Source organism: Pelophylax lessonae, assembly GCF_965119305.1.
Source record: "Pelophylax lessonae genome assembly, chromosome: 2".
In the NCBI taxonomy this organism is placed as follows: Eukaryota; Metazoa; Chordata; class Amphibia; order Anura; family Ranidae; genus Pelophylax; species Pelophylax lessonae.
In genome coordinates, this window is record NC_138769.1 from 410,722,549 (window position 1) to 410,740,193 (window position 17,645).

The 17,645-nt window shown below is 39.8% G+C and overlaps 1 protein-coding gene across 2 annotated transcripts in view; it reads left to right on the plus strand.

The window, feature by feature from the left end:
• SPNS2 (SPNS lysolipid transporter 2, sphingosine-1-phosphate) overlaps nucleotides 1-17,645 on the plus strand; it is a 181,580-nt gene that overhangs the window by 154,339 nt on the left and 9,596 nt on the right. Inside the window, exons 9-12 of one of the 2 annotated variants that reach the window (XM_082245211.1) lie at nucleotides 10,369-10,434; nucleotides 12,527-12,625; nucleotides 13,721-13,884; nucleotides 16,119-16,191. In XM_082245211.1, the coding sequence (XP_082101337.1) occupies nucleotides 10,369-10,434; nucleotides 12,527-12,625; nucleotides 13,721-13,884; nucleotides 16,119-16,185 (396 nt within the window). In that variant the 3' untranslated portion in view covers nucleotides 16,186-16,191. The remainder of the gene's footprint in view (nucleotides 1-10,368; nucleotides 10,435-12,526; nucleotides 12,626-13,720; nucleotides 13,885-16,118; nucleotides 16,192-17,645) is intronic. The other variant, XM_082245212.1, reaches the window with a different exon arrangement.

Here is a 17,645-nt window from a genome sequence, read left to right on the forward strand (position 1 = left end):
AGTTCCACACGAGATCCCTGCAAAAAGAGATTCTGGTGACATGGGACAAGAATCCACAGTCTCTAGAGGTGGCTTCATTCTCCGACACCAGGAAAATCCTTCTCCCCCTGTACTGGGCGGTTGTCACCTTAAATGCCAGCCTGTCCGGGTGGGGAGGCATCCTCGGCACAGCTTGTGCTCAGGGGGTCTGGAATCGGGAAGAGTCCAGACTGCTGATCAATGTACTGGAACTCCGAGCAATCAGACTTTGTCTGGATTATTGGACAATTCCTCTTCTGGGGTGTCTGGTATGAATTCAATCAAACATTGCCGTGGCCGTGGCCTATGGTAATCACCATGGGGGCACAAGAAGTGTCCTGGCAGAGCGGGAGGTAGCCGGCATTCAAAGGTGAGAAGAATGATCGTTCCAGCCCTCTCTGCTGTCCACGTTCCATGGAAGGTACAGAGGTTTGTGGCATGGTCTCGGGATCCTCTGACCGACGCCGCAACCGCAATAGTGGCTCCTTGGCATTAGTATAATCTGATTTATGTCTTTGCCCCTCTCAAACTTTTGCCAAGACTCCTGTGCAGGATTGAGGCAGCAAGGAATTCCGGTCTTTCTAATGGCTCCAGACTAGCCTCGCCGGTCTTGGTACTCCGATCTGGTACAGCTGGTCACCGATGCTTCTTTGATACTTCCTCTCAGGGAATATCTGCTATTCCAAGGGCCAATCTTCCATCCTATGTTACAGTCACTGGTTTTTAACAGCTTGTCTGTTGAAAGCCAGGTGCTGAAGGATAGAGGTTTGCCTGAATCTGTGATTCCTACGGTGTTAAAGGTTTTAACTTTATCTACCTCTAGGAAGATCTACCATCGTACTTGGAAAACGTATGTTGCATGGTGTGAGTCTTTTAGGATTCTCCCTCGCTCCCTTTTTGGGGGCTCAGATCTTAGCTTTCCTCCAACGGGGGGTTGAGCAGCGCCTGGCCTTGAGAACCATTAAGGGCCAGGTTTCGGCCTTGGCAGTTTTCAACACCCATTGGTCACACATTCCTTGGTGCATTCTTTTAACCAGGGAGCTCAACACTTGGTTCCTCCAGTGCGGTCTCCATTACCGCCATGGGTCCTCAAATTAGTGTTGTCAGTTATGCAGGAATCTCCCTTCGAAAATATCAGAAGGTTCCCCTGCTTACGTTGTCCCAGAAGGTGGCCTTTTTGGTGGCTATTACTTCTGCTATTACTTCTGAGTGGAGCATGTCAGAACTGGAGGCGTTGTCTTGTCGTTCACCTTACCTGTTGGTTTACAGAGCTAAGGTGGTTCTTTATCCCTGTCCGTTATTCCTTCCACAGGTCGTCTCTGATTTCCATTTGAATGAAGACTTTGTGTTGCCTTCCCTATGTCCCAGGCCTAAACATTCTAAGGAAATTGCTTTGCATTCCCTGTATGTGGTTCGGGCAATCAGGGTGTAGCTGGCAGCTACAGAGTCTTTTAGGAAGTCAGACTCACTATTTGTACTTACGGTTGGACCTCAAAAAGGGTTGGCCGCTTCTGCTGCGGCCATCTCCAAATGGATCAGACAGACAGTGATTCAAGTCTTTTCAGTTAGGGGTCAGGTTCCTCCTTTCCCTGTTAAGGCACACTCTACTCGGGCGCTTAGTGCCTCCTGGGCCTTCGATCATCAGGCGTCAGTGATGCAGGTTTGCAAGGCGGCCATCTGGTCGTCTGTACACACTTTTACAAAGTTTTATAAAGTGGATGCTTATTTTGGCTGCAAGGTTTGCAGGCTGCTGTAGAGGACCTGGTCCTCTTTGAGAATGTATTGTTTTTTTCAGGTGAGCTCCAGTTGTTTTGGTTGAGCTCCATATTACCTGTTTGGCTATAGTTAGCCTTGGGAATTTTTTTCTGCTGTTTTCCCACCCCTCATTTTTAACACTGTTTTGCGAAGTCCCAATGGTTAAGCAGAATCAGGAGCTGTCCCCGTCAATGAACGAGGAAATGGGATTTTTGACTTACCGTAAAATCCATTTCTCTGATGTTTATTGACGGACGCAGCACCCACCCGTCTGTGGATTTGGCTTTCTTCTGACACTGCTTGTAACAAAACTGAGTGCCTATAGCTGAGTGTGGGTGTATACCCCCTGGGACTGCCCATAGGCGTAGTTAAGCTTTTTCCTGCCTAGTGTCCTACTCCTGTAGGGGGCAGTATAACCCAATGGTTAAGAAGAATCAGGAGCTGTGTCCATCGGTGAACATCAGAGAAATGGATTTTACGGTAAGTCAAAAATCCCATTTTTAGTTAGTAGTCCCAAGAGCAGGCAGGAGGAAGGGTACTGGACAACACCTTTAGAATAATAGATGTTGAAAATGTTTGTCACCCGCCCTCCCAAGTTCCACCCCCCATGCACTGCAGCTCATGAGTATGTGGATTGGATCACAAGGAAAGGTGCATTAATTTACACTATATTGTCAAACGTATTGGAAGGCCTGCCTTTGCATGCATATGAATTTTAATGGCATCCTTTGCCTGTAGGGTTCAATATTGAGTTGGTCCTTTGCAACTATAACAACTGTCCACAAGGTTTAGGAGTATGTCTGTGGGAATATTTACCATTCATCCAGAAGCGCATTTGTGAGGTCAGGCACTGATGTTGGAGAGAAGGCCTGGCTCACAGTCTGCACACTGAATAATCCCAAAGGGGTTCGATTGGTTAAGGTCAGGATTCTGTGCAGGCCATTCAAGTTCCTCCACCCCAAACTCGTTCATCCATGTTTTTGTGGATCTTGCTTTGTGCACTGGTGTACAGTCATAATGGAACAAGAAGGGGCCATCCCCAAACTGTTCCCGCAAAGCATGAAATTATCCAAAATGTCTTGGTATGCTGACACCTTAAGAGTTCCCTTCACTGGAACCCTTGAAAAACAACCCCACACCATAATCCCCCCTCCACCAAATGATTTGGAGCAGTGCACAAAGCAAGGTCCATGTCGATATGCATAAGTGCGTTTGGGGTGGAGGAACTTGACTGCCATGAATCCTGATCTCAACCCGAGAGAACCCTTTTGGGATGAATTAGAGCGGAGACTGTGAGCCAGGTTATCTTGTCCAAAATCAGTGCCTGACCTCACAAATACGCATCTGGAAGAATGCTCAAACATTTCCATAGACACACTCCTAAACCTTGCGGGCCCTCCCAGAAGAGTTGAAGCTGTTCAAGGGTGGGCCAACTCAATACTGAACCCTACGGTCTAAGACTGAGATGCCATTAAAGTTCATGTGTGTGTATACCTTGTGGACAGCCTTCTCAGAAGAGTTGAAGCTGTTATAGCTGAAAAGGGGGGGTAACTTAATATTGAACCCTGCAGACTAAGACTGGGATGTATTAAAATTCATGTGCGTGTAAAGGCAGGTGTCTTAATACTTTTGACAATATAGTGTAGAAAACACTTTGGCAGTCAGAACAATTCCTTTTATATTTTTCAGCTGTATATCTGTTTGTGAGAAGATTCAAAGGAATTGCACACACTTTTATGAAAATAACTTTAACAGCCATTAGGGGTTTCTGCCAACACACAGTCATTATAGTTAAAGAATTAATATTCAGATTCCTGCATATGCCCAAATATGGCTTTAATAAGGACAAACTAACACTAGAGATGTAGAGGTTATGGCCCCGTTCAAGTATTTTAGAAGTCGCTACGCGGGCACAACCAGCACCAGAGACTTCAGGTCAAAGAAGATAGGCACCAGAGCCAGGGAGACATAAGTAAGCATCTGGGTGGGGGTGTCTAGGTTCGATTAGGTTAGGGAGCTAGGGAGAGTGGACTAATGGGTTTTTCATTAAAAAGTAGCTTCTTAAAATGTAGTAGTCTAACAATTCAAATGAACTGAAATCTTCTGTTCCCTCGTCAGATTTCAATGATCCAATGTTATGCTATAAATGTTACATTCACAGTAATGTTAACACCATTGCATACTTGACGATAAGAGGTTATTTTCAATTAAAAACGTAATGGTACAAAATAAGATCAGAAATGAGGTTGTACTGAAGTGTGCAGGTTTTTTTTTTTCCGTGAAGCAGTTTTCTCCTGAAGCAGTGCAGGGCTATATTACAACAAAAATGATTTTATGACCACAGTTTTTCTTTTTCATGGGCTAAGGAGCAGGAAAATGTTTGCTCTTGGGCACTTGAAAACATTTAGTTTGTTATAATGCTGTGCTGCCAGCCCTGTTAGTAAAAAGTGATCAGGGGATTTCTTTCTACCACATTGTACAATAATAAATCCTACAAATTATTCAGGCTGGGGAATATAACGTAAACCACAAGTCTACTTTTTGACAACTGTCATTTGCAACTTACACATTTGTTAGTGTCTCTATCTGCAAATTTTTAAGCTTTGGATAGTTTACAGAATAATTAAAAGCACTGTCAGGGCTTTTTTTTTTTTTTTTTTTGTGCATCCTGTTAAGGAGATTTCTGTTCGCTTCCTGCCCAGAACACACAAAAGTAAGAGGAAATTTCTCCAAAGTAAGGGGAAATCTCCATTTAAAAGACATTCCCAACTTCTGTTCCAGTGACAACTGAACAATTTTAGATTTGATATCCCTTTCAGTCCTAATGAAAAATAGAGTGGGTTAATCTACCCAGCACGACCCTCATTTTTGATAAAATATAAAAGATACCCAATGTGTCAAACCTTAAATTTGTGTGCGACCATGAAAAGGTGACAAATTTCAGTACCCTATATTTTCTATAGGCGATGCTTCAAAAGCCCCTATAGGTTATCAGTTTATCAGGTTATCAGTGTCACAGAGGAAGTCTTGGGCTTGAATTATTGCTCTCACTCTGGCATGCACGGCGATATGTATCATGTATTGCAATCAACGTTTTCACGTGTGGACACCCCTGATGCATGCGTGTACATTCGTATGTGGGGGTGGGGGACTCCTTAAAAAATTTTGGTGGTGGAGATATTTTATGTGCTTGAGCATAACTATTTTAAAAAAATGTTTTTTTTTTTTTAACTTTTTTTTTTCTTCTTTACATATGTGATAATTTTTAGGCGACAGGTTCTCTTTAATTGAGAGACATGCAAGGTCTAAAAGATCCTGCATGTCTCCTCTGTACTCCACTGAACGTATCACAATGCAGATAGCATTGGGATACATCCCTTCCCGGCTATGGTAGCCGGGGAAAGTGGCAGGGTGAACCGGAAGTGACGTCATACACGTCACTTTTAAAGTCACAGCAAGAAGGAGAGGAGAACAGACATGTGTCCGCTGTTCTCATTCCCTCAACCCATCAGCACCTGCCTTGTCAGTCCCAGCCCACAGATGGGCAAGCAGAGTCCTGAATACATGGTGGGGGCATGCGAAGGGGGGCGCTGGTACTGGGGAAGGTGTGGAAGCTATTAGGCGGCAGAGCAGCCATCCGAATGCTTCCACCAGACAGGCAAGAGTCTGCTTGTCATTTTTTTACAAAATCCCGCTGGCTGCAACCACCGGATTATGTATGAAACCCTTGCTGTCCGGTCTGTAGAATGTATGGACCTTACAGCAAAAGGGTTAAAAAAAAAGAAAAACCTCATACAGACGGGTGCCCCTCTAGGAAATCCAGCTCTGGCTATACTGTTGGAAAAGAGTCAGGTCACCAATAGGCAGTGTGATCAATAATGTCCAGGATGGTGGTAGATAGTGATAAGCACATCAGTTTCAACATCTACAATTTTCATTTACTTTATTACATTTTAGCTATAACTGGCAACCTCTAGTAAATTTTGGCAACTGCCATAGTAGAGATGAAGTAGAGAAGGGGGTGCAGGAGCTAGAAAGCCAAGTCACAAGACTTTCAGCACAGTACACTACCAGCTTTGCAAATAAAGCAAATGGCTTGCTACATTAAAGGAGTTGTAAAGTCAAAACGTTTTCTATCTTTTTGCATTCTATGCATTAAGATAAAAAGCCTTCTGTGTGCAGAAGCCCCCCTCAGCTCCCCTAATACTTACCTGAGATCCCTTTAGCTCCAGCGATGTTGTAGGAATGTCTCGGCCATCCAGGACTCCCCTCCTTATTGGTTGAGACAGCAGCGCCGCACCATTTGCTCCTGCTGCTGTCAATCAAAGTCAGTCAGGCAATGAGAATAGAAAGGGGGTGGGGCCGGGCCACAGCTCCATGTCTGAATGGATACAGGAAGATTTGACTTGGCTTGGGTGCCCCATAGCAAGCTACTTGCTGTGTGGGCACTCAACAGAAGGGAGGGGCCAGGAGCACCGAAGAGTGACCTGAGAAGAGGAGGATCTGGGCTGCTCTGTGCAAATCCACTGCAACGGAGCAGGTAAGTATAACATGTTTGTTATTTTTAATTAGAAAAAAAAAAAACAAAACATGACTTCACAGTCACTTTAAGTCACATTTTTGGGGGTTTTTTTTATTTTCATTTTGATGATCATGTGACATAGTTTTGAACAAAAAAAATGGAGCATCTATAAACAGGCATCCCTGGTACAACCCTGACAGTATGTAAGTGTTTTTAAGACATTGGGGTTGATGTAATGAAACTGGACATTGCAAAATCTGGTGAAGCTGTACATAGTTTGTACACAGTTTCCAGTTAATTTAACAAAACTGGAGATTTTGCACGTTCCAGTTTTAGGCTCCATGCACACTGGCTTAAAAATCAATGCTACCACAGGAGTTTTGTGTTCTGCCTGAAGAAGCAGCTCAATGTTATCCTATGTGTCCATACACATTGGGACAATTACAGGTATATTTTAAGCTCAACATTTAGAGGCAGGAAAAAAAACTCTTCTGGTTTGCATTTCTGATTGGAGTAGAAAAACGCAAAACTCTCCTAAACTCACCTAAAGTAAGATCTATATGAGCTTTCTTACTGCCAAGGGAACAGACTTTTTTAAGCCCAGTGTCCCAGGAGCCTTAATAAATCAACCTCCTAATGTATGCTAATCAGGGTATAAATTTGTTGGTCATACAGAGGATCTATGGCTGGATCCATTACTGCCAGGCAAAATTGACTGTTATTTGTCCAGCGTATTTAATATTGCATGAACAAAAGGTTGTGAGATTGAACCTACCTAAAGAAATTACATGCAGGATAAAACCATATTGTTCTTCAAAGCTATACAACATAATAGCAGCAATCCAAATACGCAAAAAGCTAGTAAAGGAAAACAATGACTGGAAAGACTGTGTTACTGTTTGTGCAGATTAAGATCATGGGTAAGGACTTTCTATTACAAATGCTAGCCATGTACATATAAGCAAACATAAATACATCAAAGGAACCACAAGCACTCCCAATGTGACCATCTGCAGTGCATAGCTATACCCTTCAAATATTAAAAAATAGAAATGGGATTCATTCTTTATGGGTTTTTAATATTTTCCTTGTTATGTACTTTGTATTATAGGTAGCAAGGTACAGTTATGTTTAGCCAAATCAGACATGTCAGCCTATTGTTAAAGTTGAACTCAAGATAACCAGCTACAACCCCAATTCCAAAAAAGCTGGGGCGCTGTGTAAAATCTACATAAAACAGAATGCAATGATTTGCAAATCTCAAACCCATATTTTATTCACAATAGAAAATAGAAAACCTATCAAATGTTTAACCCCTTCATGTCTAAGGGTAAAACAAATCTTAATGCCTAAGCACAATTTTGCCTTTTTGACATGTGCTAGTAAAACAGTACATATCATCACAACTACTTTGTGCATTCAGCAGGATTATACCTTGATTTTTTTCAGGACTTTCATTTGTTAGTAAATGTTAATAGATATCTCCTGATTTATTTTTATTATCGAAGGAAAAATGTCCCAAAAAAGAAAAAAACATTTTTTTTAATTTAGCTGTATATTTCTTACTACCACTAAAGAACAACCTAAAATAAATTCTCCTGCTCCTGATAATCACAGCAATATCACATACTGTATGTGTATGTCAGTTGTTGTTTGTACCTGTAGTACAGCCCAGAAGCAGTATTGCACATTTTGATATATTTTTTTTTTGTTCTACGTAAAAAATACTGACACTAAATGACACTGATGCTAATTAAAAAAAAAAAAAAATCATGCCCAAAATATACTGACCCTGATCTTTAACCCATACTTGACCCAAACCCTAACCCTGGCACTGACCTAGATCAAACCTTGATCTAGGTATTTTTTATTTATTTATTTTTTTACACATCATTTTTTTTCCCTCTCAGCGAAGAAAGAAAAATATACCATGTATCTTTCCTCTCTATTCACAGAGAGAGAGAGCGAGAAACACAGGGGCAGGCTTCACAGTGACTGATCTCTGTGGTAGCCAATCAGAGGCTACCACAGCAATTAGGTGACCGGAGTCGGGAGATCCAGGTCCCGATCGTTAGTATGGGGCCCGGGGCTCTCAGTGAGACCCCGCTGTCTGTGCTGGGAGTGTGCTGTGCAGCACGCTCCTAGCATAAAGGGAGATACACATATATGGGGCTCCACAGAAAAAAAAAACAGTGCAGTTTGGTTGCATATAAGTGTTACGCCAGTGGGCAGGGTTAAACTGACAAAATGTACCATTTAAAGAATAAAATTAGGTCATTTTGAAATTGATGACAGCAAAAAAAGTTTGGACAGGGCAACAAAAAGCTGGCTAGTAAGTGGTACTAACAAAGAAGAGCTGGAAGAACAGTTTTGCAACTAATTACATTCATTGGCAATAGTTAGTAGCACAGTTAGTAACATGATTGGATATAAAAAGAGCATCTTAGAGAGTCAGAGTGTCTCAGACGTAAAGATGGGCTGAGGTTCACCAATCTGTGAAATTTTGTGTCTTAAAAATTGTCAAACATTTTCTGACAAATGTTCCTCAGAGTAAAATTGAAAAAAAAACTTTAAAGTTGATCTCCAAGTTTAAATAGTTGGTTTGGACCAAGCTTGTCCAAATTAACTATTTCCCTCACTAAGTGCTGCACTGGCTCTAAGTGCTGTATGAACTGTATGTAGCTTCAGCTACATACAGTACACAGTGCTGGGTTCTGGCTGTGAGACAGAGACTTCCTCTCTCACACCTGGAACAATCAAAGTCAGGCTGAGAGGTGCTCAGCCGTTCAAGACAGCTTTGTATTCTGTGAGTGAATACAAAGTTTCCTCTGATTGACCGAGTCAGAGATCATGACGTCATCAGCCCTCCTTTCTGCCTCAGCTATTCAGAGGAAGCTTTGTATTCATTCACAGAATACAAAGCTACCTATGAAAGGGCCACTCAGACCAACTCTGTTTTGTTCCAGGGAAGTCTCTTTCTCACATCCGGAATCCAGCATCGTGTACTGTATGTAGCTGAAGCTACATACAGTTTATACAGCACTTGAAGCCAATGCAGCACTTAGTGAAGGAAATAGTTTGTTTGGAGAAGCTTGGTTCAAAAGAACTACTTAAAGTGAAACCTGGAAATCGTCTTTAAATATATCATCTACAGTACATAAAATCATCAAAAAATTCCAAGAATCTGGGGAAATCTCTGTGCGCAAGGGACAAGGCCAAATCACAATATTGGATGCCTGGTATTTTTGGGCCCTCAGACAGCACTGCAGCAGGCATGATTCAGTGATGAACATCACTGCATGGGCTCAGAAATACTTTCAAAAATCACTGGCTTTGAAAACTATTCTGTGGTCAGACAAATCAAAATTTGACATTCTTTTTGGTCGACATTGGCGGGACATCCTCTGGACTAAGGAGGAGAGAGACCTTCTGGCTTGGTATCAGTGCTCAGTTCAAAAGCCTCTCATCCCTCTGATGCTATGGGGGTGCATTTGTGTATATTAAATGGGCAGCTTGCACATCTGGAAAGGCACCAACAATGTTGAAAGATATATATCCAGGTTTTTGAGCAGCATATGCTCTCACCCAGACAATGTTTTTTTCAAGGAATGCCTTACATATTTCAGCAGGACAATGCTAAACTGCATACTGTATCTATGACAACAGCATGGCTTTGTAGTAGAAGTGTCCGGGTGCTTAAAGAGGAGCTCCAGGCTCCTTCAGAAAAAAATTAACAAATACTGTAGCTGCTAACTTTTAATATCAGGACACTTACCTGTCTTCGAATCCAGCGGTGTGTCACTCCAGCTGATTTTTCAGTTGGGTCTCGGGTGCTGCCGCCGCCATCCCTGCTAAGGAGAATACATAACTGGGTTAAATGGTGTATATGTTTTGCATACCTACCTGGAATTTCGGTGTAAAATATAAGCCTGTTTTATTGACTGATTTTTTTCTTTTCTTTTTGAACTTTTCAGCCAATATGATTTCAGCAAGCTTACCCACAAAGTCAATTGTTTAAGTTCTAGTGTTTCTTATTATCTTTGATGAATATATCATTCTCTTACTTTTTCCAGATATGTATATTTGCTGGTGAAACCTTGCTTTTCTCCAACTGGGCCATCACTGCTGATATGTTAATGGTGAGTCCATTAGACATTTGAGTCATAAAAAAGTTTTGTACTGTATATACATTCTTAAGACTACTTCTGAGAGATAAGTGGATCATAAATTTATATGCCTTTTACATACCTATACAATGCTGACTTGTGAATATTCAATCCATGCATTTAACTTTAATTACCTTATATTAATCTATAATCTGTTTAGCAGTTAATAGTAGGCTATATTATAAGCAATTATTGCTTCTGGGAATATGTCTTCTCTAGATAATATTTAATTCAGCATTTTAGTGTTAAGCTGCAACAGGGACTGAGATAGGGAATTTTTTTGCCATTAACCATAAATCCTATGTCTTTATATGAATGACAAATGCCTAATACCTAATATGGATTTCCAGTCAATTTTTTGGGTGTAGGTGGTGCTTTTCAACTTCAATATACCTTGCTCCATAGAGCCAGAATGCTACAATTAAATTAAGAGTTTCATCCTTGGTTTGTGATAATGAGAAATGCTTCTTTGATCTGAAAAGCTTTTAGTGAATTTGTCATTCTTGCGACCTTGCTTGTCACGATTTATTAATCCACCAGCTCTATGTTTTTCTTTCACTCTTTACATTTTTTGGATGAATTTTAGTTTGATAGTAATATACATTGAAAACTGGGTTATCCAACTGGGTCAAGTAAATCATGGTTAATATGCCCATTTTGAATAACCCATTTTTATTTTGTAATCTGCCTAGAAAATTGACAGCTGGAACCTGTTTGGTTGCTATCATCCACCCTGGCACCTTACTTCCTCCAATTGTTATGAAATATGGAAATGTTTGGAAGCAATAGATATGGCAATTATGTAATTGCTGTGTCACATCTTAAAAGCTATTTTTAACAATTCTGTGATCATGTACTTAACCATATTAAAATAATTGCCATAAAACCGGTTTAAAGAAATCCATATGGTCACACCAATATGTATAACTTCCTATTGGATTAACAATGTGTGATTATATGCGTTGTCATGAACATTAATTAGTCATCAAGCATTATTCCATTTAGTTTTGCAGAGTGAATCAGATACTTGCCTTATTTTTGTGCTTTAGTCACATTTATCAGCGATTCTCATCAAGATGATCATTCCTGGTCCATTGTTCCAATGATTTCCACTGGAATGTTATTCTCCATGTTTGTCCTTGCCAAGGAATGAAAGACTCTGGACCATCTACTATAACCTTAGGAATTTCCTATTGAACCTTTAAAGTAAACCAAACACTTTAGCCCTGAATACTTTCTTTTAAACAGGAAGTTCCTTGAATGTTGTGTTCTTTATTGATATGTCAAGATATCGTCAGTCAGCCAGTAGCACAATGCTGTTTCCTCCATGCACTTAGGGTAATGTTGTAGACAAGTGAAATTATTCCCGTTAGGCTCTCCTTAATCAGTGATTATTACCCAGAAGCCTCATACACCATGTTAAGAGTATTTTGAACTATGAAATACACATTATCCCGATCTACGTCAGGATTAGGGTCAGTAAAGGTACTCATACATTAAAACGGACCTATACTCAAATGTTGACATTAATGTTAGTAGTCTTTCTGGGATGTGTACATGAAGAGTTATTGAAGAGCAGAAGTATGTATCTGACCTTAAGAAGGTGCTTTCCAGGCTTCTGTCCTTACTGTTCACTTGTTTAAAGGCCTAGGCATTTAGTCACGTGATCACTGCTGCAGGGGAGGCTTTACCAGTTTAGGCATCAGTATAGTGCTACAAGTAGAAATGTCCCCTGAGAATACAGTAGGAATAGACCATTTATGTTTTCCACAGCTAACCTAATATTCAGTGTACTATTTTGTACAGTCAAGTCAATGACATGTCATTTATGTGTTTCAATGCCTTTACTTAACAGCCAGTCTAGCCATCTATCAATCTAGGTTTGTGCATGTATAGATCATTCCCCACTTAATTCAAGCTAGCATATAAAGTACATACAAATATTTCTAATTTAAAAATATAGCAATATAAAGAAATCATTTTGTAAAAATAATTAGCAACTATTATTTTCATTATTATTTTTTGTTGATGTTCTGTACAATTATCTCCTTTGTGTTTTGTGCAGTATGTAGTCATTCCAACACGACGTGCAACTGCTGTGGCCTTGCAGAGCTTTACATCTCACCTCCTCGGAGACGCTGGCAGCCCATACCTTATTGGATTTGTAAGTAGAAAGTGATAATGCCTAGCAAAAAAAGTTACTTCTGATGATAGTCATGGGATGAAGTTTGAAAATTCTGAACACAGAAAGATCTTTCCATAAATTAACCTTTCTTCAGACTCCCCAGAAAAAATGTGGAATATTCCTAAACACATTTGTATGGACAATAAAGCTATATAGCTGGCCCTGGTAGGTGTATGAACTTGCATGGAGTCAAAGAGTTTTTGAATATCCCTGGAAAGACCTTTAGGTAGTGAGATCTTCCAACCACCATCTCATCATTTATGGCTGTATTTACCTTGTTCTAAGTTCTGTGAAATCTTCTGCAGTGTTACTGCTGTCCTATCGTCACGTACAATTGTGACTTTTTTTTTTCCTTTGCTTAGACATTATGGACTGTTTTTTTATAGACTATTTTGGAATAAGAACAGTAACATCTACTGGGTACTATTGGAACTATTATCCAATTATGCACTTTTGTTTTTAAATACTACTGTAACTGTAATATGCATACACACATTGCTTTCTTTATATTTACAAAGCAGATGAGCCCTAACCATAAAGAGTCTTTAGAGTATTATACTAAACTGCTCCCAGTGTGTCAGCCTGGCTCAGCTTGCTCATTCTTTTCAGCACTACAAGGCCATTTCACAGTTGCAGTTTGATGAATTATGCTAATGATTCTACTTCCAGAAGTCATTGCAGTGATTTGGTAGGATCATCAGACTTTGCTGAATGTGGTAACAAACGAACATAGGAAAAAATGAATCCTTCATACAATTCTTGACTATGTATTCTTCGGACAAAAAAATCGGTTTCTGTCTGTCCTTTTGTGTAAGAATTATTTTATTGTAAGGCAATAGTGCAGACACAAATACCTACAAATCGCCTCCCGTGTGTTTAGACATGGCACAATGTGTTTGCAGCTGTCCACATCCAAGTCTCATTTAACTAAACAAAGTTTTCCTCCCTTATCCCTAGTGCATGTGATAATTATGCAGGTAGTGTAATGTTGATTCCCGTTTATGTAAAAGGGAATTGTTTCATTCCACAAGGCTGGAGCAGTCTGTTTACTTTTTCTTTGTTTTTGATCCATAGATCTCGGATCTCATCCAGGAGAGCACCAATAAGACTCCACTTTGGGAGTTTCTGAGTCTCGGCTATGCGCTGATGCTCTGCCCATTCGTGGTGGTTTTGGGGGGAATGTTTTTCCTAGCTACAGCACTTTACTTTTTGGAAGACCGTGCCAAAGCAGAACAACAGTAAGTTAATCCACCTTAACATGTTTTTATTTGGCGTTCAGAATCAGATGAAGACCTTTGTTGAAGCACAGCATTATATTGCTTGTACGAAAACATAATTCTGCTGGTATAGGATACACCTGCAGCTCCTAACCAAAGTTCAGAAAGAAGACATTAGCCCTTTAAATTCACATCTTCCTTTGGTGTAGGTGGGAATTTGGATGTGAATTCACCTAAAGCTTATTCATTAATCATTACTAAGTTTTGACTGATGTTTACAGACAGATTTTAAAGCAAAGGATCAAAGACAGTTTTTACAACCATCAATGGTTGGTTTTTATAATCCAAACTTTTGGGCCCTATGTTAGTTAATAAAAATGGTTTTCTTTATTAATTTTATTGCAAACAAATCAATTGGCAGACATCAGAATTCAATAGGTAAATTAAATTAAAAATGATAGGTTAAAATTGAGATACTCAATTAATGTCTGTTCTCTCTGGGTTATCATCATTGATGCTGCAGGTGACATCTGGCACAAACACTAATTACACATATCCTGGTGCCATATGAGTGACATTAACTTTGCTTGAATAAATTCCGTCTTCTACATCATTTGTGAGTGGGAATTGAATATTGTTGAATATTATTATCATGTGTTATTAGTTGTAGTAAGCTGCAATTATTATTATTATTACATCAATACACTAGTATCTTGAGTTGTTTATAAGTGTGAAAATGTAGCTATATTGTATTGTATTACCACAGTAGGTACTTACACCATCTGTGATTGCAGGGCTCTTTGCATAACCTTTTTTGAATAATGTTCTTTTTTAAACCAACTAACCTCACCACCCATCATTATTATATCTAAAATTGTTTGTGTTCATCTTAGGAAGGGGCTAACTTTTTACTTACAGAAGAATAAAGAAATTGCACTACTGACACATGATTAGATAATAAAAGCCAGCAGAGCTTTGCCTCATTTACTAAACTAAGGGGAAATTCTTCTCCAACGTGAAAAGCCATTTTGACTTTAGTAAATCAACCCTTTTGGTTGCAGAAATAACTCATTAGATTGGTATGTCATTTCTTATAATTGTGCCCCTAGAAATGTTGTGATGGTGAAATCTAAACATGGATGATGTAGAGAACTATAAGCCTCGGTTCACACTAGGGCGACCTGTGAGGCGACCTGGTCGCCTCACAGGTCGCCGCAGGTCGCCTCCCATAGGGAAGCTGCGGACCCGTTCTAATAGGAGCGACACAAGTCGCTCCGACCTAGAAAAAGGGTCCGGAGCTTCTTTGGGGCGACCAGGAGGCGACCGCCATAGACTTCAATGTTATGAAGTCCGTGACGGCCGCCCCTCGGAGGTCGCCCCTGGAAGTAGCGTCGCGGTAGTGTGAACCGGCGCTTAAGCCAGTGTCCCTGTATAAGATAATTTGTTAGGAATAACGCACTATTGTACTACGTGGAGAGACTGAAATAAAAGTTTTACTGTTTTTACTGTAATAGAAAATCCTTTCAAAAGACTTATAAAAAGTGAGGTAAACCTGAAAGATTAGGGTTCGTTCATTGTTCTGTTACAGTTGTAGTAACCTGAACATTCACCTCCAGCCTTGTCAATGCAGTACTGCTTTGAAATATCAGAGATTAGAACAAAGCACAAGTGTGGTCCATTTTATATCCCATCACAGAGAATGTTGAAGGTGTACTGAATTAGGCAGCAGTTCAGTAAAAGGCAGATTTGGAGTGGCTGATAGGGTTATTAAACTTGTATATAACCCAACATCTGTCTGTTTTCATATAACACATGTAATATCCCTTTGCATAAACCACATACCTAACATAAACCTCATCCATTTGTGATTCTTATGAGGGGACAGGTTAGTGGGAAAGGTAGTGAATGCTATTCAGCTTAATTGCCATGCCATACCCCATAGCAACCAAAATGGCTTTTCTCTTTTATTAATCATAATACTGGAAGATGGTTGCTATGGATTACTGTATTTTTTTCATTGCTTTTAATGCTTTGAATGAAGCCTGTATATGTAATTCATGCAGTTACACTCTGAGCATGCAGAAAGCTGAATGCTTAGAACAGAACCTAGCTTCTGCTTTAATGACAGTATAACAGGCAAACAAAAGCAGTGACAAAGAATTAAATGTTCTCTTGTCGTGTAATAGTTAGCCTGGTAATTCTGCTTAAAATAGTTTGTGTACTGCATTAAAAAGGGTGCATTTTCTTCCCACTAGAGAGCCTTGCTCAGATTCCTTCACTGTTGGCAGCTGTAGTGACTCAGAAGAAGCTTCCATCTTGTAGCTTTAGGTTGGTTCCATTTTTTTTGTTTTTGTTTTTTTGTTTGTTTTATTTGAGCTCATGTGCAGACACGTTTTAAATAACCCCTAAATACTAAGGGTAAGTTGGTTTATGCAGAAGAGATTTTATTAAGATTTACAGAACCATACACAAAAGATTCGGGAACCTATTACAAATGAATGTATTTATTTGAAAAGGTGGTTCGATGTGGAGCCCTAACCCCCAACAAGAAGCTAACTTCCTGACCTGTAGTCCTCCAATAAGCCCATACAAAAATGCTGCAGTTAGGTTAACATGCGCAGATAACCTGGTCCAGTATAACTTAACTATATGTGTAATTTAATGTCATGTTACTGTCTGATTTTAAACCAAACGGAAAGCTGGCACTACACCCATAGTTTTCTTTTGTTCAGCCTGCGAGTTAAATAGAAGAAGATTCCTCCACCCATGGTACACAGCAGATGGACAGATCTCCAACTGCGGCTATTGTATTCTACCTGAATTGGGTACAATTGAATTGGATGCAGGCGCTGTTTAGCGGGCAATTTTTCTGCCTGGGTTTATCTATTTTCTAATTAACAGGCTGAAATTTAAACAGTGTATAGATGGGTGGTTTAAATATGCAAAATTTACCAAGCCTACAACTGTTTGGGCTTTTTTACGTGGACTTTGATCTTTAACATTTGATATGCATTTGAAACGCAAGTCAGCAGATTCCAACAGACTTCATTAGAGTACTATAAATGACATAAATGACAACATGAACTGTTGAGGTGCATTTAGGTTTGAAGCAGGTCAAATGCAGCCTTTTTTGTCAAATGCTCTGTTTGAATAAAAAAGGCCCATCTACATGAGCCATATTTGAAAAGGGCAAAGTTATTACAAAAAAAAGTAATGGCCAACTACTATTTCAACCACTCTATGCCATTCTGAAACCCTGATTAGTAATATGTCATTTACTTTGTTAGTAATCTCACAAAGTTACCTGCATTATGAACAGTACACAAACATCTTATACAAAAAATTTCCAATAAATGAGTATGCCTACTTGGTTCCAAACTATGTCACTGCGGCTCTTAAACTGTGCACTGTCTGCCATTGTCATAGACATACCTTGCAATAGGCCTTAGAGCATGTTCCCAGGGTGACATTTACAATAAAGCATAATAGACATGTCACTGTAGATGGCAGTGAGAAAGAGATGCCTGTTCCATGTACAGGACTCAGGCATGAATTTTCCCCCTTCATCAGAAATACAGTGATCTCACGTAAGTTTATTTATGCATTGGTACAATATTACAAACCAAAAAAATAATGAAATGTACTTTGCAACACTAGTGATGCTTGCCAAGAAATTTACTTTAGATGTCAAAGATTGTGAACCCACAGACTCTAGCTCGATGTCGGCCACAGCACAGTCCGGTCATTCCCTATTGTAGGATGTGATCTAAATGGTGGCTGTA